Below are 25,523 nucleotides of genomic sequence, written 5' to 3'. Positions count from 1 at the left end.
TATGTATATTGTGTCTTAATCATGAATTATTAATCAAACCTAAATGGATTTCCTGTACAGTAGCTGTCTGTATCATCCTCAGCTTGAGGCCTGGTGCTGGTGCTGCATCCTGTTTCTGCATTAAGGTTGGAAAGACAGGGATGTTAGCGGAGCTTGTATTGGAGGAGCATATACAATGTATATTTTATATTTTTATTGTTTTATATTTTGTACTGCTTTGAATCAAAAATTTTGCCGAGAGAAGTACGATTTGATGGGACCCAAAAATAGGAAAACATGCTTGAACTGGTTTGAGACTTGTATGGCTATGTTGAGCCCATGTGCCTAAGGTTTTTTTTTCTTATTTAGCTTCCCCCTCCCATCTGTATACAACATTTTACACTAAAAATAGCTTTGCCGGCACCAGAACCAGGAGTTGGACATCAGTGGGTCCAATAGCAGCTTTATTTTTAAAGATTATATAACTGTCTATGTGACTGACACATTAAAATGATATTGCTGTGCTACATCAATAGAGGAGCAATATTTTACTATTTTTCATCCACTGAAATTGTGAATGAAACTTTTTTCAGGTAGATTATATTTCACTGCACTGTGGTGTGGTATTATTTGACAGTTATGTTATCACACACCAGGTGTAACATCCTCTTTCACTTGATTAAAAACAACTTATGTCCACAAGTGTCATCTGATGGAGATGGGATGAAGAACACTCTGTAATAGTGCATCAGTCAATAGATTTTCAGTTTGTGAAATGAAAGGGAACACTGCTTGGTGCACCTAGTCCCAAGTAAATATTTATCGAAAAATAACTAGACACAAGGAAATCATTATTTGCCTCCACCCTTTTACTTCCCTCACCTCCTCCTGGTGTTTTGACAAAAACAAACAGAGTTGGAGCCAATGCAGGAGCAAACCCAGAAAGGCATACAGAGGGCCAGTATATATTAAGGTGCCCGCAGTGGTTTTGGTTCCTTTCACAGCAGTACAAGGTGTGCAACTGTGTCCTGTACTGTAGGATCCACTGGCCTCAGACATGGCACGTCTGGCCCTCCATGTCTTCTTCCTCCTCTGCCTCTCTTTGCTCCACTTCTGCCAAAGCCGTCCATCTCGCACCAGAAAGGCTGTTTCACCTCGTCAGTCTGGAGGTAGGTAGCTGTAGATATCACATAAATAATGAGCTGTGTCTGTACCAATGCTTATCTGACCTGTTTTTTCCTGCCTCCTCATTGAGATGCAGCTGCAGAGGAAGATGTGAAGTCACAGCTTGAGAGGTTGTGGCAGGAGGTCAATTCACTGAAAGAGATGCAGGCGTTGCAGACAGGTACTGCCCTCACTAAATACTGGACGATTAATGAGAGATGACAGTCGATTCATAATTCAATTCAATTACTGCACTATTTGTTTGTTTTAAACCACAAGTAAATAAATTAATCATCGGACAATGGTTTATTGATAGTACTAGTACTGTCACTTGTTGATTGAGAGAATACGTTTTTAAACTTCTTGGTGTGCTAAGACACCAATAGAGGGCAGCAGCACTCGTTTCAGCCATTAAATTGTAAAGTAAAAGGTTGGAGGGCACAATGGATGATTGTAGCACACAATTTGTTACAAATGCAGTTGGAGAAAAAGTTTGTTTTACTGAGGAAATGTTGCAGTTGTTTTGAACTCTTTAAATACCATATCACTACATTACACTTTTCAGTCTGTCTGCGGGGCATCAAAGCTCACAGGAAGTGTTATCTGACAATTGAGGAACCCAAACACTACCACGAAGCAAACGAAGACTGCATTGCACAAGGAGGAACTCTTGCAACGCCTCGGGACTTGATGGAAAACAATGAACTGAGAGACTATGCAAAGAGGAGTGCCTTGGGATCCAAGGACTTTTGGATCGGTGTGGCAGACATAGTTAAAGAAGGCCAGTATGTTGATGTCAACAGCCTGCCAGTCAGCTACTTCAACTGGGATCGCTCCAAGAAGCAGCCCACAGGAACGAACAGGGAGAGCTGTGTTTCTCTTTCAGTGGCTGCACAAGGAAAGTGGTACGATGAGGTGTGTCGCAGCCTGAAAAAGTACATCTGTGAATATGTCATCCCCTAAAGCAGACATGGTGGTTGTTGACAATTTGATGATCATTTAAGCGGGTTTAATTGATTGAAATGATCAAATGATAGAAACATGACTTGTTAGGAAAAAAAATCTACTATTAAAATGCATCTATGGTTATCAATTAGGTACTAATAAGCTTAAATATACAAAGTAGTAACTTCAGTCATCAGATAATCAGGTGGCATTATGTGATTTCCTTTTGATAACAGATATCAAGCACCTTTATGTTCACTTTATGCAAGACCCTCAAGCGAGGACTGAGCAGCACAAGAAATAAAACATTCTGACAAAAGTTTCATGAAAATAAACAAGTTTAAACGTACAACTTTGTCATTTTCTCCACACACTTTGTAACATCTAATGATTATTTTTTGAATTAAGTTGATATATTCCTTCATTGTCTGGGTACTTTTGCTGATACACTTGTATACTGTACATTACTGGACTGTGTATTTAATTCTGTTGCTTATTGGAGCGTCACTACAAAAAAAAACCTGCAGAGAACCCACGGAAAAAAGTTTACAATTTCTGTTTTTTTAGAGTAATGATTTAGAAAAGAAAGACAACATCTGTAAGAAACTTTGTTGTATGTTCAAATCTGTTATTATAGTTATTAACTAAAAAGGCAGCATGTAACGTTGCAGTGCCATAAATGGCACAATACATCAACATGTCCACATCACTATGAATGTATTTCTTTATGTAACATGTGGGTTAAATATGGATTTCAGGACATCTATGATCTGTCATTTCTAACATCAACTTTGGAGTGTGGAAGGAAACCCAGATCACTGCAAATAAACTGAAACAAACACAGAAAGAACAAGCAAACAGAAATGGACTGTTATCAAACCCTGACCCTTCTTGCTCAGAGGTAACAATGTGAAATATGCATCACTGTTTGCTCTGAATTGCTGCAGCGACTCTGTAGTATAAAGGGAAATGCAGTGTGAAAATGTCCAGTCATTAATATAGTACAATAAAATATTATTGGGCATTTCACTACATACCCCTATTTTAACAGTTTACAGGAAGAGCTCAGCTACTTTAGCATCTTTGTGTACTACTCCTCTTGAACCATGATCACACATTGTCATCCACCGCTCCAGCTAGACTTCATGACTAAGTGACAGGTTAACTAATGAAGTATTTCTGATCTGAGCTGATTTAGCAACAGAAATAAATTTGAATTGCATTTAAATCGGGATTGAGAGGTTAAGATGGCAATCGTGAAGCACAATTGTGAGTCAGCGTATGTTTAGGTGGGGAACTTTGTTAAGTCCCTCAATTTCTGTCATCTCTTCAGTCTGTAATGAAGTCCTAACTGCCCCCAAAAATCAACTTTAAGAAATGACACATCAGTTAATATCTGCGGTGGCAGCAGACGGATTATAAAATGCTACAGGGCCCCAGAAAAAAAAAGAAAAATGAACCACCTGTTCCTCCCCTCTCTGCACATTGTGTACAGTAATCCTATGATGGCCACACACACATTCTCCTTTGTGCTCCATCACTTTTGTACTCTTTTGACTAGAGTTTCAGGTGAAAATGTACAAGTCGTCTCATTCTAAAATATCTTTAATTAAAGGTCCAATATTTAAGATTAAAGTCATGTCTTGTAATATAACTTTGTACATTAAGGGGCGATGGAGAGTCACTGTAGCATTAAGGCTACACCTCAGTCTGACTCCCGAGTTTTTGCAATTTGGTGTAATTTTACATATTCTTGTCCTGCAATTAGGTAGTAGTTTGCTTTTTTGAAACGTTACAATAATTTACTCATATATAAATTTATTCATATATATTATTCATATATATATGAATAAATTATTGTAAAGGTAGATTAATTTACTAAATTAAAGTAAAGTAAATTTAATTTACTAAAAACTGGCTAAAATTAATTATATAGTTTATGCTCTAGCTTGCTTACCTTTATTTTATTTTTTTTAGCATTAAAACAACCACAGCTACAGTTTGTGTTGTCCTGTCTAACCACACACAACACCAAATATACCTCGTTTAGAAGAATACTTCATTCTGAAATTATTTTCAGATAGACCGCCAGAAAACAAAGAAAAATTAGTTTTTAACAAGTGACAGCAATTCGACTCGTAGAAGAAAAATGCATTGACTTCATCAGAGAGGAGTGTTTGGAGCCGGAAGCTTTTTGAAGGCAGCCCCTGGTGGCCCTCTGCGGTACGACGGTTACACTTCATGGCATCGGCTAAACTTTTCACACCCGAAAACTACATCCACTTTCATATACTTTCCAGGAGTATAATATCATGTTGCTTCCATAACTACTGCAGGTTCTGCATATGTAAGGATGAATGACCAGAGCCCCCACTGCATCGTGAACATTTATATTTAAAAAATAAAAAAATAAATATATATATATATATATATATATATATATATGAATAAAGTTTTAATCCGTGAAACTGTATCTTTGGTCCTCCCACTCAAACATGTGCAGAATAGCCACTGGTTGAGCAGCTCGAGCAGAACTGATCTGCGATAAGAACTGCGTTGTTGAAATAAAAAAAAGAAATCGTTGTCTGACTGACCCCCAGCTCGCTCACATCTCTCTCACACGCAACCTAAAGCGTTATAAAGTGTTCCTCTGTGTTTCTGTCGGCTCTGCCCTTTAAAAAAAAAAAAAAAAAAAAAAAAAATTAAAAACGCAGACACACTCACCTACGTCATCCTGTCCGCACACATCACGCAGGCTCGCGCGGATGGAATGTGACGCCAGAGCTCCCTGAGCGAAGTCTCGCGGAGTAAAGCGCCGGCCATGTTTTTTTTCTCTCTCCATTTACAGCAGGACACTTCGTGTCCGGGCAGCGGAACCGAGAGCGTCGCCGTCACTTTCGATAAGCCTGCAAGTTTTTGGCAAGTTTAATTTTTGCTATTCAAGCGTCCGAACTTAACAGCAAACCGAGCACAAACCATGTCCGTGTTGACCGCGGCGAAGTTTCTCCGCTGACATCCTCGTCCGGATCGATGTTCGTCTAAAAAAACTGTCGCACAAATGGAGATGGTGCCGAGCGAGGAGAACCAGTTCGTCCCCAAAGAGGTGAGCTGACCACCGGACGACGCGGTGAGCCCCGCAGACCGCGCGCGTTTACGACGGCGCAACTTTTGAAGCACTTTGGGAGTTTTTGTTTTGTTTTGTTTGTTTTTTTGTTCTGTTTTTTTTTTTTTTTTTTTTGCGATCACGACGTTGTCGTAGACGAGCTAACTCTCGGCTGCTAACAGTTAGCTAAACAGGACTCGGACGGCCTGTCGTCGCGACGCGGCTAACAGTTAGCCGCTAGCTGTTAGCATCTCGGGACGAAGTGAAACTGTGTCGGCAGCAAAAGCTTCAGCGTTTATTCTCCTTCGGTGTTTCTGCGCGTCAAAAGCCTCTCTGACTGTTTTGATCTGCTGGCTGCGGACATTATTATTATTATTATTTTTATTATCCCGTCAAACAAACGCGACTAAAACTCGCATAACATTTATCTGGCGGCTAAGCTAACGTCGTTAGCCTGTTAAATCTCGTCGGTGGAAAAACAACTCGAGCTAATTCATCTACATTGTTTTTTGTTGTTGTTGAAGTTGCTGAACCGAAAGCGTGACGGACGGTGATGGCGCGACGCTCACCCTCCTAACGCGAGCTCCGCAGACCTCCGCACCTCCCGGGTCCTTCCTCCGTTTATTGACCGACGGGATGTTGTTGTTGTTTTTTTTAGTAGTTTTACTGTAAACGTTGTTAGCGAGTCAGACTCGTCAGCTCACGCTGATGTTAGCAGGAGTTGACCGGCTACGTGACCGGTCCGGATAACGCAGCCTGGACATCACTACCGGAACAATAACAACAATAATAATGGCTTCTCTTCCCTCCCTGAGATCCTCGATGGACCTCGTTGTCAAGATGACAAAGTTACTTTCGCGTTTCCTTGTTGGTCCTGATCCGTTTGTTTCGGTGGTTAGCTAACGCTCAACGTGTTGTGTTCATCAGTAATCTTGTAATCTCGATGAAGTGTTTGGTTTTCACACGAGGACAACATGGGTCGGCTCGAGCCTTTTGTTGAACTCTTATTGATTTGCTGTCAAATTGGCTCAAGTCAACTGGCTGATTTATTATTATTATTATTATTATTATTTTTTTTAAAGTAAACGTCCCATCAGGCAGTATTGCCACAGCAGTCATGCTAATGTGTAATGATAAATAGTATTTACATCAATAGTGTTAATTCAGGTTGTTTGGAGGGGCAATATTTAATTATGGGTGTTTTTTTGACAGCACTTTTGCTGCGTTTACATCAGCTGCAGAGTCAAACATAGGACATCATCACTTATTAAAAATCATCACTTATTAAAAAAACTGGAGGAATTATTGGCCTGCACCCTTATTCATTTTCAATATTTTCCATTTTACTAGTGTGGCGTTTAGCTTCACACTTTTTTAATGGATTAGTCATAAACCTGCAGCACAAGCCTTTAAACAAGAAGGGTGACATACGCTTGAGAGGAGGAAGAGATAAGATGAGACTAATAATCCCTCACCAGAGGAAATTCAGTCGTTAAAAGCAGTTTAAGGATAGACAGTACAGGTCGAAAAAATACAATAGAAATAGAATAAAATGTAAAACAAAATACTATGTATACACAACGTAAATACTTAATACACATTTTACTTATCATTACAGAATCTTTTCAACAGATATTGTACAGAAGTGATATAAAGTATCTGGTAGTTTGCACAGGATATAAAATAAGCAAGTATTTTTTTACTTTTATTATTTCGGCGGCTGATGTTCAGCACTTCAAAAAGCAACTTTTATTGGTACAGAGGAGTTTGAAGAAGGTAAAAATGATGAGGTTGTAACCTCCATTGTTTAGAAACATCACAATGTAAACAATCATTTTACATCTGTAATCTAACCATAACACACCGGTCAGCTGAAAAGTGAAATCAAGACGAGAAGTTCATTGTGTTCTTGTTTGAAATTAGGTTATATGCCTTTTTTTTTTTGCAAATTTATTTTATAGCATTTTAAAAACAATTATTTAAAGCAGCCAAATATTAAGATGTTCTTCAGCTATATGTCAGACTATCCTAGTGAAGGTAACATAAACGCTGGTTGGTGTTGAGAATGGAGGGAAGCAGCGGTGTGATGTTTGGGGATACCGGAGATGATCGGGAGCTCTACTTATGCCACGGTCCAATTCAATGAAACGTGTTTGGGGAGAAACCCATTTAATAACCGCTGATTGTTGATTGTTGTTGATGATTATTTGTACCCGCTTTTCATAGTGTCTGTGTTTATTTTTTTTTAGCTGTTTTTGAATTAATTCTAACGGCAAGCTTTGCGGTTTATTAGACAAAAAAGTATGTACAAGTATAAGTAGGGTATGAATTGAGTTGAAGTAATATTGGCATGTCTTTATTCTTTTTCACAACAATAACCACATGTCAATTATGTGGGATTTTAAGCTGTCACAAAATTGCCTTTTGTTTTGCATAAAAGATATTATTAGTGGATTAATTTTGGCAGTCAAAACATTTCTTCCTTGAGAAAATTGAATTTCCTTTTCTACATTGTCTTTAAAGAGCCATGTGTTAACAACATGCCTCTCACCAAAGTTAATTATGTTGTTGTAGTAATGTTTATGAAAATAAGTTTATACTTTTCAAAGTTGGTACATATTGGTATATTTTACTTGACAAAGCGTTAGGGGTAACTAACTAACTAACTAACTAACTAACTAACTGTTCATTTTCATCACCTCATTTATTTTTCCACTGCTCACAATGGCTAGTGTTCCCCTATTGAGTTACTAGTCACTGTCACTACTTTTGGGACACAGAATTCTCCAAACTGATGGCTGCTTATTTATCAGCGTCGGGTTTAGATGTCAAATGCGCAATCTACTGTAAATTACATTTCAATTAGAATATTTGTTATTTATCTGATTGAGCACATCTCTGTTCTGTTGTTCTTTTGTATGATTAGTGCAGTTGTAGTTGTATTACACTGCATTGGTATGTGTTCATGGATACTGACATTTCTCAACATCGTGGCCTGTAATTATTTTCATGCCATTAAGAATCAGATCTGTAAGGAAACACCGTCTGTGTTTTGTGGCACCTGTGCCTTCATGTCAGCACCTTGTGATTATATCCATGGTAAAAATAACCTTTAATCTCATAATACACTCATGGGTTGTCAGCTGCAGCTTCTATATAGGATCTGTCAGTCACATTTTGCCAAGATCACAGACTTCACAGGCCTACAAATCTGCTTCATGTAGCCTAAATGTGTTTTTTGAGGTAAACTACAGAGATGTGTTTTACAAACTTACTTTCCTTGTTTGTGCTTTTAAGTTGTTCTTCACCCCAACTATCTCCACATATTATTAGGGCGTGTTTTGGAGTTGCAGACAGAGTATTTTTGATGAATTGAAGAGGATTTCTCAGGTCTGTGTGGGATATGGGAGAGCGTGATAAAGCATGGTGTTAAACAGTTGCATGAAGTGGCGCCCTTGATGACCATCATACTCAGGCATTGATCCAGGAATGTTTTTCAAGTAGGAGTCGACTTCAACAACCTTTCTCAATCATAAGAGGGTCAGGACATTGACAGCACAGTGTATTGGCTGGAAGTAGTGTGCTGTGAAATACTAATTTACAGAAACCATAATCAGGTTTAAGGTTTGGTCTCATTCAGATTTGACTAATAATACCAGAGTTCTGGTAATGGTGCCATCATTAAACGTTAGGGATACCTTACTTTGTTGTGTATTGGGCTTTGTCTTCACACAAAAAAATTCTGTACAATAAATTTGCCTCAATAAAAGTAGTATGGAACTTCAAAATATTGGTCAGACCAAATCTGATCAAAGAAAAGTAAACAAGCTTAAGAATCTGACAAAAAATGTAGTTCCAGTTTTGATACTTGATCGTTTTTGATCAGTCGTCATAACATAAGGTTCAGTCCTCAGTTGTATTGTTAATAACGTATCTGTTGAAACTTGTGATTTTTATTGAACTTCCTTAACTTTCGAAATTTAACAGTTCAGCGAGTTAAAATTATTTTGAAGTTCTCATTCAATTCCAAAAGTCGAGGGAACAGGCATGCCGTATTTTTGCATGCCGAGTGACTTTTTCTACCGTTCTTTTTTGCTACTCCAGTTTTTGATATTGGTTGTCAGTCTGAAAATCACCTGAGCCTGACGAGGTACAGTACATACCTGACCAATTAGAAAACAAAACTAGAGGGAAAGTGAAGATGACAAAGTGACATGCTGACTCTGGAAACTCCTGTTCCACTAGATTTACACTGAAGCATGAGTCAGCAACTGCATGGCCTGTTTTTTTAAACCGATTGGGAATAATTTGAAAGAAATTTAACAACCCGTCCATGTTTTCCTGTTGACCAAAGACCAGTGACAGACAAGCAAGTCAGGTGGTCCATTCATTTGTAGGAAGGTTTCTCGCTGATTTATCAGTGATGGAGGCGACTGACATCATGTATTGCACAGCTCTGCCTCAAACAGTTTCATTTTAAGCCCTAATGAACCAAAATAGCAGAAGAGAAAATGTGAGCTGCTTTTTTTTTTTGCTTTGCTTTTATGCTGAGCATGAAACAGCAGAAACATTACAGTTTATCAAGACGGTATCAAGTTAGATCCGTAAATTGTCAATAAAAGTTACACAGTAACTTCTTCTACTTCTTTCAGTTTTTTTTTTTTTTTTTTTTTTTTTTTTTGCGAAAGCCTTTTTGGAGAAAAGCTTGAATAATCTTCATGCTATATTTGATCTCATCACAAACTTTATTTCATACAGCCATGTGGGAACCTTTTCTAGAATTGTTTTTTTTTTTATTATTATTATTTTTAAATTGGCAACATTTTAATTTTAATTGGTAATCCCTGATCCAAAAATAATTATATTCCAGTTTTTGATATTTTCTTTTTTGATACTCTGACCATTTTCCGTTGCTACCAAAAACATATTCAGTTCAATACCCAGCTATATCATTTCAGAGATCTAATTTACTGCATAAAAATAGGTCATATCAGGCATGAAGTGAAGTGGTGCTTTTCTTTAGTGCAGTGGCATGTTTCTGATGACATTTGTTTCATGAGTTTCAAAATGTCATTCTAATATTTAGCGTTTCACAACAACAACAAAAAACATTTACCCGGTAAATTGTGTTGATGTGTTTCCCATAATTCTTGATTTGCAGATCCAGAATGCAGCTGAGGAGCCCAGAGTGCTGTGTATAATTCAGGACATCACCAGTGCGAAGACGGTCAATGAGAGGCTGACCCTTAACCTGCCTGCTTCCACCACTCTGTCCAAACTTTATGAAGATGTTGCCCACAAAGCGGGATACGTGAATGGCACTTTCGACCTTGCCTGGGGAAATGCACCGGACATGGTTGGCAAATTCATGAATCTACTTCTAATCACTTTTGATTGTGTGATAATGTTTTTTCCACATAAATCTGCACAGCTCTAAGACGTCAGCTGAGGGAATGGCCTGAGGTTTTGTGATTCCACTGACAAAGAACTGAATGAACAAAAAAAGTTCCATGACAGGGATTCAACATGGTGCTAAGGTGGCACTCAACTAGTGAAATGGGCATTGTATGCAAAGGGTGTTTCTTAGGTCTATTATCCAAAACATTTATGTTAGCATCAGATTCTGTACTATATAGATAATTAAAGCTGCACTAATCACATTATTTATTTTTGGGTTGCTATTGTTTTATTAACTGTAATGCTTGTCACGATGAACTCCCACAGAAGCATCACCTGACTCTCTTCATCCCAGTTCTGTGGAGCAGTTTAGCATTGGCAGCTCATTGTTTTGGTTTTATGGCCTTCAACATGACTGTTTTGGTTCAGTCTCGCTGCACTCGTTGACCCCATTTCCAGCAGCATAGACGAAGCTTTTAGTGGGTATGAACACTAGTGCTGTGCCCAAATCAGGTTGGTATCCTTTTCTGCTGCCCCTACTTGGCCCAAATCATTATTTGGTTCAGCTTTAACACTCTTAGGTCCAGGTTCATTTTTGAAACTTCCACCTGAAAAAACATCCTCAAATTTAGTCAGTAACGGCTCCACAACTATGAGGCCAAAAATAAACAACTTTGGGCTCAATGGATAAGAGGCACTTGGGAGAACTTTGAAATGCTTTCACATGATCAAAATTGTAAATTAGGATGAACATAACAGTCTTTTAACAATCAGCCAGTGACACTGATGTTACTAAAGCTGTTCTGAAAATTGTTAACTGCAACTCAAGTGCAGCAGCGCTACGTCCATTTGAGTCATAGTAGTACTCTTCAGTGAAAGTGCAATGGTTGGCAACCTTTAAAAATAAAAAATAATGTCACCGGGTGAGTTCTTATAACGGATGCGGCCCTGTACCTCTACATGAAACTCCAGGTGGAAGAGTTTGAGTTCATGTTCAGTTTTGCTGCCAATCAATTCAGGCTAAGTACTTTTGATGAACTCTGGTGGAATTAATAATACAGGTTCCTAGCATGTGTCCGCTGTTGCCACTTTTGACACATGCAGTCACAAAAGCACAGCTGTTTATTTTATACTATCAGTGTGTAAAGATGTATTTTGCCATACCATTGTTCTCTGCTACTAAGAAAGCTACATGGTGAGAGAGCCATCTGATATTCAGCTCAAACTAAATTCATTCCTAAGGGGCTTGTTGCGTAATGTCAATGTTTTTTTTGTGTGAGGGATTAAATTTGCTCTCATTGTTAGAAGGGGCACCAGTCCAATATTGGACAAATTATTAATTCAAGTTCAAACTAAATCTTTCAATCATAATCTGAAACATGAATTCTCGTATCGGAATTCTAATCCTTTGACATAATCAGAAAGTTATCACCATGACACAGTTGGGTCTAATTAAAAAGGGTTTATTGAATAACTTCCCACAGTAAATGATTAAATGGTAGATATGTGTATATAAATGATAATGGACAATGGTAGAATGAAAGACTAAATTAATGGGAAAAGGATTGAATGTATGAATTTAGGAATATGATAACTACTAGCCTACTGTGATATGAGGAGATTTACGCAACGGTAGTCAATGAGTTTTTTGGTGACATTTGACCACAGGATGGCAATGTGGTCCATTGGGGTCAATAGTGAGGACCACTTATTCACCTAAAAAGTGTGACAGAAAGTTTAGGGTTTTACGAGGAGAAAAGGGTGATAAGCTCTGGGGAAGAGGACCAAAAGGTTTAACGGCTTGGAGGGTAAAACGTTTACACCCTCCTTAAGGTGTGGGGGTGAAACAGGCTTGGTGGGGTCCTTCTTGGGGTCACTGAGATAAAATGGAGGAGGAGATGTGAGGGTCTGGTATTTGGGAGAATTAATCAAAGGTGTGTCGGCTACATGATTGATCAGCGGTTGCATTAGTGTGTTGCCTCTTGTAATTTTATTCTCTTTTCTTATATGAGCCAAGCTAATCCTGCTGCTGATCCAGGCCAAAGCCCAGGTGCTGTGTCTGTTGTTATCTCACTGAGTAGGTCAGTGGATTAAGCCACTGCATGTTTCCACTGCAGCACTTTGCTTGCTTGTCCTCAGCTTGCCCAGCAGAAAGACGGTAGCGTCGTTCACATGTTGGCTTCAAACTACTTTCCTCGTAGACATCAGCACAGGGAATTTGCTGAAAATGAGTTCAGTTGCAGTCTAAATCTTCTTGTGAGTTCCATCCTGTTTGTAATTGGTCTGCTGCTTGTTGTGAATGTTTGCTGCTGACGTTTTTCCAGGGCTTGTTGACATTACTTATAAAACCTGTCTGTTCATGTGATTTTTTTGATCTGCTTCCCTCCAGGCACCACTGGACAACAGCAGTGAGATGTCCCTCTCAGATTCTGGGTTTGAGCCCGGTGGTAAGAGGAATTTCCTGCAGCTGACAGATAAAGACGGAGAGCAGCCCCAAATTGCATCAGTGAGTGGCCCAAGATTCACAAAATGGGTTCTTCATTTCTTAAATAATATAAAAGATATTGCTGTAAATTGAGCCACAGTAGGATAGGTTTTTGTTTGGAAACTAAAGGTGTGTGTGTGTGTGTGTGTGTGTGTGTGTGTGTGTGTGTGTGTGTGTGTGTGTGTGTGTGTGTGTGTGTGTGTGTGTGTGTGTGTGTGTGTGTGTGTGTGTGTGTCCGTCTCTGTGTGTGCAGGATGAGTCAGGAACAGCAGAGAGTAGTGGACTGGACGACAGCTCTCAGGAGCGATTTATCGGGCCTCTACCGAGAGACAGCACTCCCGGCTGCAGTGACTACAGCAGTCCGTCTTACTCCTACTCATCCATCCTCAACAAATCTGAGACGGGTGAGGTTTGGTCACCTGTGGAATATGTGACACCACTCATTTTATACAACCCCAACTGACCTCTTACTTCCTGTCTCTTTTGCCCACTGCAGGTTATGTAGGCTTGGTCAACCAAGCAATGACTTGCTATTTGAACAGTCTTCTGCAAACACTGTTTATGACCCCGGAGTTCAGAAATGCTCTCTACAAGTAAGGAGCTGTGCTCAAAGATGTCTTTGTAAAGTTTGACTTGTGAAGTTTAACTTTTAACACTGTTTCATAACTTGTTTCTAACTTCAGCTGGGAGTTTGAGGAGCCGGAGGAGGATCCAGTCACCAGTATCCCCTACCAGCTGCAAAGGCTGTTTGTTCTGCTGCAAACTAGTAAGAAACGGGCGATAGAGACCACTGATGTAACGCGCAGCTTTGGCTGGGACAGCAGTGAGGGTAAGAATTTATACTCTCCTGTGACGAGACTCACATGGCTTGTGTTTGTGAAAGAGGCAGATCATGTGTCTCTGCATCTGTACACTTAATTAATACTTTTTGTGCGTTTGTTCTTAGCTTGGCAACAGCATGACGTCCAGGAGCTGTGCAGGGTCATGTTCGATGCCCTGGAGCAGAAGTGGAAGCAGACTGAGCAGGTAGGAGAAAACAAGAAGTTTTCTTAAAACAGCAAAAAAATTCAGCAGCCAGACCGACCTGCCCCCAGAATGGAAACAAAAGACCTACTGTGGAAAAAGTGTAATGGACCACTAAGCCCCAGGGTGAGCCATTTCTTATCTGAGGAGTGAGTTAAACACGGCAAACACTTAGTCCAGTGTGTGTATGTACGGCCGTGTGGTCTGCACATGTGGCTTTGTGGAGACAAAATGAATGCATGAGCCCCACTGAAAATAACATACTACAACAAGGGATTATTTTTTTCTCTAGTCACCAGCTAAAAATCTTTAACTGGTAAGAGGATAACCATTGAACAAAAGAATGACATCACTCCGTATCTAACTCCAGATGATATACGGAGTTTTTTTTGGAGTACATCACAGAATTGCAGCGTAACTGCTTTCACAGTCTGATTAGCTCTTTGTGACGAGTAAACCTTTTCATGTAAAAGCAGTGGAGATCCCCTGATACGCTAACACGGCGTGTTCAAGAGACCTGCTGTTGTTAGCATGTTGATGTGGTAACCGTGTGCATCTGGTCTCGGTATGTTTCAAGAGAGCATGGCCATGTGATTGATACATCAGCTGAGAAAGGGAACACTTTTGTTTTCCTTATTCTTACACTGAACATAAAAACAATGAACTTCTCTTGTTTTCGCTTACTTACACAACCTTTGAACAATTCTTTTTCGGTGCGTCTTTACTTACTGCTGTCTGTTTCTGCTGTGCTGCATCACATGGTGTGACACCACATTGACATTCACTCAGGGACAGAGTCGGAGCACTTGTTTTGATGTAGGCCCTAATGAAAATGCATCAGAATTATTGTATTCAATCATTTGGAAATGAGATTGGAAAGACGTATGAATCGAAATTAAATTTTTAATAGGATTAATCGTGCAGCGCTATTTTGTAGACTAACAAAATGCTAATTTGTTGAAACATCTCCGAAGAGACCTGACTGTCGTGCCTCTTTGTCCTCAGGCCGACCTGATCAATCAGTTGTACCAGGGGAAGCTGAAGGACTATGTCCGCTGTCTGGAGTGCGGGTATGAGAGCTGGAGGATTGATACTTATCTGGACATCCCTCTTGTGATCAGACCCTTTGGAGCTAGCCAGGCCTATGGCAGTGTGGTATGTCTCTCTCCTGATTTTAATATTATTTAAATAAACACTTAACTCTCATGAATTCTTTGTGATTCACAGCTACTTAATGTCAGTGCTTGCAGCTCATTTTAATACCGTTTCTGACCAGTTGGCTTTTAAGCTTTCATTAAAATGTGAATGTAAAGCTTTGAATTTCCTGCGACAGGAAGAGGCTTTGCAGGCATTCATCCAGCCAGAAACACTGGACGGGCCAAACCAGTACTTCTGTGAACGCTGCAAAAAGAAATGTGACGCCCGGAAGGTGAGCGTACTGAAAACCTGATATGAAAGTCATGCTCACAGTGATCTGCTATTGACCTGACTAATTCTCTGGTAAATATTTCTCTACACAGGGTCTAAGATTTCTGCACTTTCCCTACCTGCTGACATTACAGCTGAAAAGGTTTGATTTTGACTACACCACTATGCATCGCATCAAGCTGAATGACCGCATGACTTTTCCCGAGGAGCTAGACATGAGTCCATTCATCGATGTGGAAGATGAGGTGAGAGCAGCAATGACGGTACCTGCTTCCATCACTGTGTGATTTAGATTGGATTTTGTGATATTTTATTTTTCTCCTATAACCATTCAAATATGATGGATGAATTTTTGAAAAGATCATGTGTCAAAACACTTCACTATAATTGGTGCACAGTCATAGCAAGTGTAACAAGAATATGTGTAAATCCAGAGGATGTGACACATTTATTTTCCTAACAGCTGCTTTCAGATTTTACCATCTTAAAATCAGTGTTTACTATTGCATAAAAAAATGATGCGAACCCTTTTAGAGTTGTTATTGGAGCTTCCTCTAATTCACAAACATCAACAAACACAATGTGTTTAAGCTAATAAGGGGGAGTTTTATCTATATTGGGTTATGGTCTGGAGCCATTCATTAGTTACTTCAAAGTTGAATTGTGTTTACCTGCTGTGTCAGACAACTTCTACTAAAAGACATCCAGACAGCATCCAGTAAGATATCTTCATAAAATAAGGAACTCATGTTTTCCCAGATGATGGCAAGCTTTTCAGGCCCAAAGGCAGCGCCCCGTTGCCACATTTTTGTTTAATACTTTTATCTATTGCCCTTTTTCTGCCTGAAATAGAGCTGACGTGTTCCTCCAAAACAAGTCAACTTTAGTTCCATCACAAGACCGTGTCCCAGTAGTGTTGTGGATTGGCAAAGTGCTCTGTGGTGTTCTGTCATGGACACCATGCTTCACACAACCATGCACCATGATATGGTATGATGAAATAGTGAACAGGGATGTTAATCATCTCCAGTGCTTCTTTCAAGCCTTTAACTGTTACTCTGGATTTTTGGACTACTGGAGTTTTTTTCTTTACCTCATTGAGTATTCTGCTTGGTGCTTTTAGATTCATCTTAGCTGGGTCATATTTAAACTGTGACGATGACCACTGAGTCCTTGTTTTTTTTTTGTTTTTTTTAAACCTCTCTCCATTATTGGTTTTAAAATTGCCTCCTCTTCAGAAGTCACCTCAGACAGAGAGCTGCACTGACAGTGGAGCAGAGAATGAAGGCAGTTGCCACAGCGACCAGATGAGCAACGACTTTTCCACCGACGATTGTGTGGATGAGGGCATCTGCTTGGACAGCACCGGCAGCACAGAGAGGGTGCTGAAGCCAAAGGTAATCGTCTTGACCACTCGCTAAATACATATTTATGTTAATCTCTGCGGTTTGTTGGCTGGATGTGAAAAGGCATCTGACCAATACAAGCTGCAGACAGGAGCCACATGAAAGGAAATACCTGAATTAATGAGTGGCTAGACATATCTGAAGGATGCTTTCAGACTCAACATGAATTGAATAGAGTATAAAAAATAATGCGAGTCAGGTACTGTACATGATTCCCAAACTCCAAATGAATTTTGTAAAAATGTCTTCGGTTTTGCTTCAGAGAGTTTGAAGCTCTTCTTGAGGACAGTGTGATGCTCCATGTTGGGTTTTCTTTTATGTTGTTTACCGTCTGCACTTGTGCCCATAATTTAGAGATACGTACGACCGGAAATGTCACTGAGCAGCTGGCAGACAAAAATGATGCCATACTTCCCTGTTGTTATTAGATGAGACATCTGTGTTTCATTTATAGTATGTTCTGTACTTCTCAGAGGATGACCTACACAGCAGCTAGCAGGTCACGGTGTTCTTGTTGCTTTAAACTGAATGACGAGTGTAGATCTGCAAATATAGCAGATGTACTGTAGAGCATATAAACAGAGAAGTCTACAACTTGTTGCTTTTATCTAAACAATGCACCTCTATTGATTCTCAGAGTTTGCTGACCTTTGAGCTGTTCTCCGTCATGGTCCATTCTGGGAGTGCTGCCGGTGGCCACTACTACGCCTGCATCAAGTCCTTCAGCGATGGCCAGTGGTACAGTTTTAATGATCAGCACGTTAGCAAGGTTAGCATCAGACCTTGAGTGGTCTGTTTTGTCCTCTTACACGATGATTTACGAGACTGTGTCACTGCCAGTCGTTAGATACTCTTTCTATTAACTAGGTCACTGATGATTAACACGCTGCTTCTCATCATCACGGTAGAATCTGTTGAATCATTGTTGTTCTGGTTGTGTTGGGCAGATCACCCAGGATGATATCAGGAAGACGTATGGAGGGTCTTCAGGGAGCAGAGGCTATTACTCCAGTGCCTTTGCAAGGTCAGTTGTGTCTCATATCCTTTACCAGAACTCAGCGGGTTGACACACATCACATAGTCACAGTATGTTGGCTAAGGGACCAGCGAGGAACTGGAATCTCTTATTTACATTCGTGTTCAAAGGGGAAAATAAGAGGGTTTTTGTTGATTCTTTTTTCATTGTAATTTTGTGTTGTTAAAGCAATAGACAGCCACAGTATTTTCTATACATATATTTAACTACATTCATATTAAGATCTCTTATTTTCTCCCAACAGCTCTACAAATGCATATATGCTGATTTATAGACTGAAAGATCCCTCAAGGAATGCAAGTAAGAAATCATTCAATTACATCTGCCATGGAAAATGTCAAAATTGCTGAGATACCAACGCAAACGTGCCACTTTGATCACTTTGTTTCACGTTGTTGGTTCTCTCGTCTCTTAAAATCGACAGCTAAGTCTTTGCTCTGTGTTAAAGGACGGCATCTGTGTTTTTTTTGTTTTTTTTTTACATTTCAGCTTAAATATTGTTTGCAATATTGTACAAAATCATCAATCTAACCTCATGTTCTTGATTAGGCTACATAACTGGTGTTGATGTTTCTGAATTCATTAGGTATTTGAGAGCAGGCCATTGAATGATATTGTGCATGTGAATGAATGCCAGTTATATTGATTTGTCAATATAAAGTGAGTTTATTGGACATGAAAAATGGGTCCAGTGCAACTTATAGACAGAGATCATTTACTGGCAAAGTTTCCACCAATCTTTTGTCTTCATGGAGGGAGTGTGTGCAGCTTCTTTGAGGCATTGCGCTTCCTCTCAAAAGAAACAGATCTTGGTTTTCGTGCTTCATCAGAGATCATTCAATGCCATTATGTTGAAGTTTACATTTTCCCAACCTTATACTCTATAATACATGTCCTGTCCTGTAGTTTGACCCACACCAGCAGATTAATTGTGTACTCTCTATTGTGTCTGCAGAGTATTTAGCTGTGGAAGACTTCCCAGAGCACATAAAGAGTTTGGTCCAGAAGGAGAAAGAGTCTGAAGAGCAAGAAAAACGACAAAGGGAGATTGAACGCAACACTTGCAAGGTACTTTGGTCCTTGGGTTTGGTTAAGATTCACTGTTCTACTTCAGAGTAAGGGTCAGTCGATGCATTGCCTCTTTTAATAGAAAGGGGGAAAAAAGTAGAAGAGTAGAACTTTTTGTAATCTCAAGGTCTTTACCTTCAGATCAAGCTTTTCTGCGTGCACCCTGTGAAGATGATGATGGAAAGCAAGTTGGAAGTGCACAAGGATAAAACTCTGAGAGAAGCAACGGAAATGGCCTACAAGGTTTGTTGGGTTATTGCCTTTACTTTGTGATTTACCAATAATATAATCAATATAATACGTTTCTGCATGAAATAGTGAAGTGTTCCTGAAGGGCACTTAATGGTGCATTTGTGTCCCATCTCTCCATCCATTGTACCACTCAACAGTAATGTGACTTTTACAAGAGGAAAACTTGTACGATATAATATTTTGGTGATAAGTGGATGCAGTCGAATTTGCACTTACTCTACTTTGTGACCATTTGTGTGCTCTGTACCTCAGCTGATGGAGCTGGAGGCAGTCGTTCCTCTGGACTGCTGTCGCTTGGTAAAGTACGACGAGTTCCACGAGTACCTGGAGCGTTCTTACGAAGGCGAGGAGGACACACCGATGGGTGTCCTGCTGGGAGGAGTCAAGTCCTCCTACATGTTCGACTTGCTGCTGGAGACCCGCAGGCCAGAGCAAGTGTTCCAGCCTTACAAACCTGGAGGTCAGTGGTCTTTGGTATTTGGAATGTCTGAAAGTTATGGATAAAATCATCTTGGTGTTGTATGTAGGGCTGTATAGGTTATTTGGGGCTTTTACTTTTCAAAGAAAGTATGAATAGAGCCCATGAAGCAGACCAACTGTGATGGTTAGAAAGAAATGGGACTGTATACCAGCGATGGATGTAAATGTGGGATGATTTATGTCTGTGTGTTTTGCGTTTCTGTTTTTCAACAGAGGTGATGGTGAAGGTTCATGTCGTTAATCTGAAGAGTGAGACCATCGCCTCTCCGATCAGTGTTCGGGCGTACTTGAACCAGACGATCACGGAGTTCAAACAGCTTATTGCACAGGTTTCTTACTTTTTTTTTTTTTTTTTTTTTTTTTAGCTTCTTCACTGTATTTTAGTTAAACCACTGCAGAAAAGTGTGTTAAATAAGTGCACATTGCCTGAGAGAATGTGAAATCAGGTTTGCAAACCTTTTGTCTGTGTTTCTTCCCAGGCTACCGGGCTATCTACAGAAACCATGCGTGTGGTCCTGGAGCGCTGCTATAATGACCTCCGCCTCCTCTATGTTCCAAACAAGACTCTGAAAGCTGAGGGATTCTTCAGGAGCAACAAGGTCTCTTTACTTTCTATTAATTCTGACTGTTGTGCTTCCCTGTATTTTCATTGAATAGTTATTTTATTAAGTTTGACCTTTGCATATTTTGCTGTTTGTTTTTCCTCAGGTTTTTGTGGAGAGCTCAGAGTTGACCGATCATCAGGTTGCTTTCACTGACTCACTCTTGTGGAAACTATTGGATCGTCACGGGAATACGATCCGACTGCTGGTCTTACTGCCTGAGCAGTCTCCTGGCACCTTGGCCAACAGGACTCTTTGCCAAAAAGTAGGTGACTCTGATGCACCCTCTGAGGGGTCAAAGGGCAACAGGAAATCTGTAGAGGCTATCCTCGAGGAGAGTACTGAAAAGTTAAAGAATCTGTCTCTGCAGCAGCAGCAGGGCTCCAGCACCATCACCAACACCAGCACCAACACCAACACGAGCGACAGCCAGAAAAGCTCTGACGCCAGCGACTTTGAACATATCGAATCTCCAACCCAAGAGGCCGACTCAAACTCTTCGCTCTGCGTGGCTGCAGACAACAGGGAGTTGGAGAACCGGATCAGGGCCACACCGGTGGCCAGCGGCGGTGCCTCCTCCGACCAGGAGAACCACTTTACCTGCGAGGAGCGGTCGGACTCTGAGGTGAACAATGACCGCAGCACCAGCTCAGTGGACAGTGACATCCTGAGCTCCAGCCACAGTAGTGACACACTGTGTAACGCAGACAGCGGCCCCATCCAGCTGGCCAACGGCCTGGACTCCCACAGCATCACGAGTAGCCGACGCTCCAAAGCTCATGAGGGCAAAAAAGAGACGTGGGAAACTGCTGAAGAAGACTCTGGAACAGACAGCGAGTATGACGACAACGGGAAGAGCAAGGCAGAGGCTCACTACCTGTACTTCAAAGCAGAGCCTTGTTCCCAGGAGGACGCTGCAGGGGATGCACAAAAATGTACAAACCTTTTATATCTGATGCATCTCATATTGTATTGTAGAATATTTTTTGCTCTGTTTGCATTTTAAACTTTAGCAGATGCAATGTTTTCTTGCATTACCCCATATTCTAATGAAAACAGAGTGTTATTGACTAAATAGTTTGAGAATAGTCGAGAAAGACTCACTGAACATGTTCAACTGTTTTTCTCCTAATTTTGACCAAATGTTACACCGCTGTCTCTTGTGATCTTCAGGTTTAGTGGTACACGTGGACAAGAGAATAACATTAGCAGCATTTAAACAGAACCTGGAGCCCTACGTAGGAGTCAGTTCCACCCAGTTCAAGGTTTTTCGGGTGTATGCCAACAACCAGGAGTTTGAGAGCGTACGGCTCAACGAGACACTCTCATCGTTCTCTGACGACAACAAGGTCGGGACAAATTGTTCAGGATTTATTCATTTGATTCTAGTGAGCTTGTACTTGAAGTAAGACTTAATTTGGACATTTTATTAATTTTCCTTAGATAACCATTCGACTTGGAAGAGCCCTGAAAAAGGGTGAATACAGAGTTAAAGTATATCAGCTACTTGTAAATGAACCTGAGGTAAGAACTGAATTCATTTTCTGCCAATATGATGTACAGGTTTGTGGTTAAAGTCTAGTCTTGTATTATGATCTGAATTACAATGATCCAGTTATGTGTTCTTGTTTTTTCAGCCCTGCAAGTTCCTTGTGGACACGGTGTTTGCCAAGGGCATGACTGTCAGACAGTCCAAAGAGGAGCTGCTTCCTCAGCTGAAAGAGCAGTGCAAGCTTGATCTCGGCATCGACAGGTAAGATTACTCACTGATCAAAGTTTGATTTGACTCATGATGTCATTCCTCCTGAGATAAAATGTAGGCGTGTACAAAACAATGTGTGTGTATGTGTGTGTTTAGGGTTCGTCTCAGGAAAAAGACATGGAAGAATCCAGGCACGGTGTTTCTGGATTACCACGTCTATGAGGAGGACATCAGCATCTCCTCCAACTGGGAAGTTTTTCTGGAAGTCCTCAATGGTAACACACTCTTTGCTGTTTCTTGAATGTTTTTTTAGCTAATATATTTATGTTTTGGTACCTTCAGGTGTATAAATTAACACCACAGCTGTACTATGCTGATTCATTTCTGCTACTTCTGCATTCTCATGATAATTGTTTTGCACTTTGGCATAAACAAAAAAGTATGTTTGAAGTTTAAAGGAAACAAAAGATGAAATCATCCGTTGATTCTGAAGACTCAAAGCAATATCACAGGATTAAACTATGACATTTGTTTGGAAACACATGCCATGAAACTACGACAGCTGGCAGATAAATGTCGTGACATAAAGAAAACTGCATTTGACTGCTCTCATTCCCCGCTGAAGTTCCAGGTAAAGTTCAGCTGTGTCCCGTCTGTTTCCCAGAACCAGAAAAGATGAAGTCCATGTCACAGCTGGCCGTTCTGACTCGAAGATGGAGTCCTTCAACAATGAAGCTGGGGCCTTTCCAGGAAGTGATTCTGGAGAGCAGCAGTGTAGAAGAACTCAAGGAGAAGGTCAGTGTGTTTCTACTCCGAGCTCATGTTTTGACAGTGGTTTGGCATTGAGACAACCGTGCACACTGACATGTCAGCAATATTTCATTCTCCTTGCAGCTCAGTGAAATCAGTGATATTCCTCTTGAAAACCTGGAGTTTGCAAAGGTATGTGTATTTCATTACCTTAAGCAGGGTATAATGTTTCATGTTTCTTTACTGATGAGCCTCCTGTCTCTTCTGTGCAGGGCAGAGGAACATTTCCTTGTGACATTTCTGTGTTGGAGATCCACCAGGATTTGGACTGGAACCCCAAGGTGTCGACCCTTAATGTGTGGCCTCTTTACATCTGCGATGACGGAGCTGTGGTCTTCTACAGGTAAAACAAAAAGTCATCTGCGAACTTATTCTTCCGGTCGTTACCCAGAGCCCCTGAGTGTAGGTGAGGGCCGTGATGTAGACCTACTGGTAAATAGAGGCACAGCTTCTTCACCGGTACTGTACGGTGCAACCACCACAGTACTGTAGCTGCTTCTTCCAGGCTAATGAAAGAAAAAACCCTCGTTTCAAAATAAAAGCCATCGTTTCAAATTAAAACCCTCCAGCTTTTCAAACATCGACCAGTCAAGGCAAGGTTTTTCCTCAGTCTTGTGAAAGAAAGCAGCTACGAAGCTGAAAATGTACATTCAAGCCTCTTCTTTATTTTACCCCCAAATACTTAAAAGGTAGAGACGAGGTCTACAGAGTAGATGTCACCTCACAGAACTACATCACAGCCTCGTATTATATTCAATTTTAAAGACCTCTGATTTGAGCTCAATGTTGTTGTGATATTTGTGCAGGGGCAGCACAGAGGAACCTCTGGAGCTGTCGGACGATGAGCGCAATGAGCTAATGAAGAAGGAGAGCAGCCGTCTGCTCAAAACTGGACACCGCGTCAGCTACTCACCGCGCAAGGAGAAGGCCCTTAAGATCTACCTAGACGGAGGCCCTGCGAAGGACACGGGACAGGACTGAGGCCCAGAGAACCACTCTGGGTTTTTTTTTGGATTGTCTGGCTGCTGCAGCACAGTGACCAGGCTACGGGTCTCTGAATGTCCGGCCAGATAGTGACTTGAAATCAAGCAGCGTTGTGAGGCTGATGTAGCTCTCACCCTCCACTCTGAGCTCCAAGACTGGCTCAGAAACCCCATTGTGCACTATAGTGTATTGTACTGTAAAGTTTAAAGGGAAGTACAAAAGCTATTCATGCAGAAAAATAATCAAATACCGTATAGACAAATCAATTTGAACATAAAAGCTTCAGAGATGGATGCAGAGATGTTCAGACTGTGAAACTGGTCTGGAAGTCACACATCCTGTTGATTTATATCTCCAGTCTCCTTTTCCATCAGGCTCATTCTCTCCTCCCTGTCACTGCGTGTTTATCTCCCCGTTTTGAACTTGCTGTTGATTCTGTTTTATCTGTGGCCGTCTTGTAAGTTCATGTGCTCACACCTTTTTGAGTTTGATAAATCGCTCTCATCTTGCGTTGATCACCTTCCTTTTAAATACTGTAAAACCGACAGTACATACAACCAAGAACTACTTATCCAGCCTTCCTCAGTCCCGCCTCTTCTGGTGAGGCAAACCTCTCTCTCTCTCTCTCTCTCTCTCTCTCTCTCTCTCTCTCTCTCTCTCTCAGTGACTTTGAAGTTGAATTGTCGTTTATTCACGAGATTTGATTGACCCCCCCCCCCCCAAAAGAAAAACGCAACAATTAAGAATTTGTAATGTAAAGGTTGTCTCTCTTCCTCTAAAGCTCCTATAATGCCAGAGTAATGTGTTGTTATGGGTTGTCCCTACTGCTGCTCTTTGCTTTATAGGAGCTCTGCCTCTGTTGCATCACATCCACTAGATGATTGAGGGGGCTATTGGTCCTTCAATACAAAGTACATTGAAACAAAACCAAGTAGACTGCATTAAGAATCTCCTTGTTTTGTTGTTTGTTGTAAATTATTATTTTGCTCCAGACTTAATCATTCAATTAGGTCTCGCAAGGCACCAGGCACACATTTCTCATCTGTATTGACCTTTAATTTAGAAAGTGGATATCTCCGTTTGTTTTTTGCACCATGTGAACTGGGTGTACATGTCTTATGTCACCCACATGTGCGTGTGTGTGTGGTGTTGTACTGAGGGCAGGAGCTCTCTGGGTTTTTGGCAGGGAGGTTGTTTTTTGGCGCTTCTACCTGCTGCTGCTTGATAGACTGACAACAGAGGGTTCAGAAAGCCTGCTGGACTCCTAAGTCTGCCAGGGCAACTACTCTGAGGACTGAAGCTCAGCATCCCGCCCCCCCAACCCCCGCCTGGGCTTCTGATGCTGCCACCAGCTTATTCACTGTAGAAATGCCAATATCAGAAGAAAATCTTTTTTTGTTTGTTGTTGTTTATTTCTGTGAGATTTCAGATCCTGTGTGAAAATAGTTTAAGATGATTTTAGAACTGAATTAAAGTGCTTTTTTCATAACTTCAGTTTTCTGTCACTAAATCAAAATGGCTTAACTCAGTCACAAAAGGATTTCTATCTATCTATCCATCCATCCATCTTCTGCTTATCCAGGGTTCAGCAGGTTGCGCAAGATAGCCCAGATTTCCCCCTCCCCGGCAACGTTTTCCAGCTCCTCCAGCGGGAAGGAG

The 25,523-nt window shown here is 40.7% G+C and overlaps 2 protein-coding genes across 4 annotated transcripts; both read left to right on the top strand.

Annotated features, from left to right (window-relative positions):
• The first annotated feature begins 990 nt into the window (after positions 1 to 990).
• clec3a (C-type lectin domain family 3, member A) lies at positions 991 to 2,622 on the top strand. Its single transcript, XM_069693474.1, has 3 exons — positions 991 to 1,148; positions 1,241 to 1,324; positions 1,709 to 2,622. Exons 1-3 carry the CDS (start codon positions 1,037 to 1,039, stop codon positions 2,104 to 2,106), a joined length of 594 nt encoding a protein of 197 aa, XP_069549575.1. The 5' UTR covers positions 991 to 1,036; the 3' UTR covers positions 2,107 to 2,622.
• A 2,485-nt stretch (positions 2,623 to 5,107) lies between these two features.
• Positions 5,108 to 25,353, top strand: usp47 (ubiquitin specific peptidase 47). 3 transcript variants are annotated; one of them, XM_069693470.1, is made up of 29 exons: positions 5,112 to 5,191; positions 8,525 to 8,581; positions 10,353 to 10,547; positions 12,978 to 13,094; positions 13,327 to 13,477; positions 13,570 to 13,666; positions 13,757 to 13,902; positions 14,020 to 14,099; positions 15,102 to 15,251; positions 15,430 to 15,525; positions 15,617 to 15,769; positions 16,763 to 16,921; positions 17,568 to 17,699; positions 17,878 to 17,954; positions 18,211 to 18,266; positions 18,922 to 19,034; positions 19,176 to 19,277; positions 19,539 to 19,746; positions 19,980 to 20,095; positions 20,246 to 20,365; positions 20,475 to 21,303; positions 21,542 to 21,717; positions 21,812 to 21,892; positions 22,006 to 22,121; positions 22,227 to 22,345; positions 22,735 to 22,865; positions 22,965 to 23,012; positions 23,093 to 23,223; positions 23,687 to 25,353. In XM_069693470.1, exons 1-29 carry the CDS (start codon positions 5,147 to 5,149, stop codon positions 23,859 to 23,861), a joined length of 4,176 nt encoding a protein of 1,391 aa, XP_069549571.1. In that variant the 5' UTR covers positions 5,112 to 5,146; the 3' UTR covers positions 23,862 to 25,353. The 3 variants fall into 3 exon arrangements, with proteins under 3 accessions (XP_069549572.1, XP_069549571.1, XP_069549570.1); XM_069693469.1 differs by lacking the exon at positions 5,112 to 5,191 and having other exon boundaries at positions 8,531 to 8,581; positions 20,475 to 20,633; positions 20,739 to 21,303; XM_069693471.1 differs by lacking the exon at positions 8,525 to 8,581 and having other exon boundaries at positions 5,108 to 5,191.
• Positions 25,354 to 25,523: the final 170 nt, after the last annotated feature.

This window comes from Brachyistius frenatus, unplaced genomic scaffold (assembly GCF_029030835.1).
Source record: "Brachyistius frenatus isolate BFR_SWC_R1_liver_20210118 unplaced genomic scaffold, ASM2903083v1 Contig_15, whole genome shotgun sequence".
Taxonomy (NCBI): Eukaryota; Metazoa; Chordata; class Actinopteri; family Embiotocidae; genus Brachyistius; species Brachyistius frenatus.
Note: the sequence above shows the minus strand (reverse complement) of the source record. Positions and strands in the feature narration are given on the sequence as shown.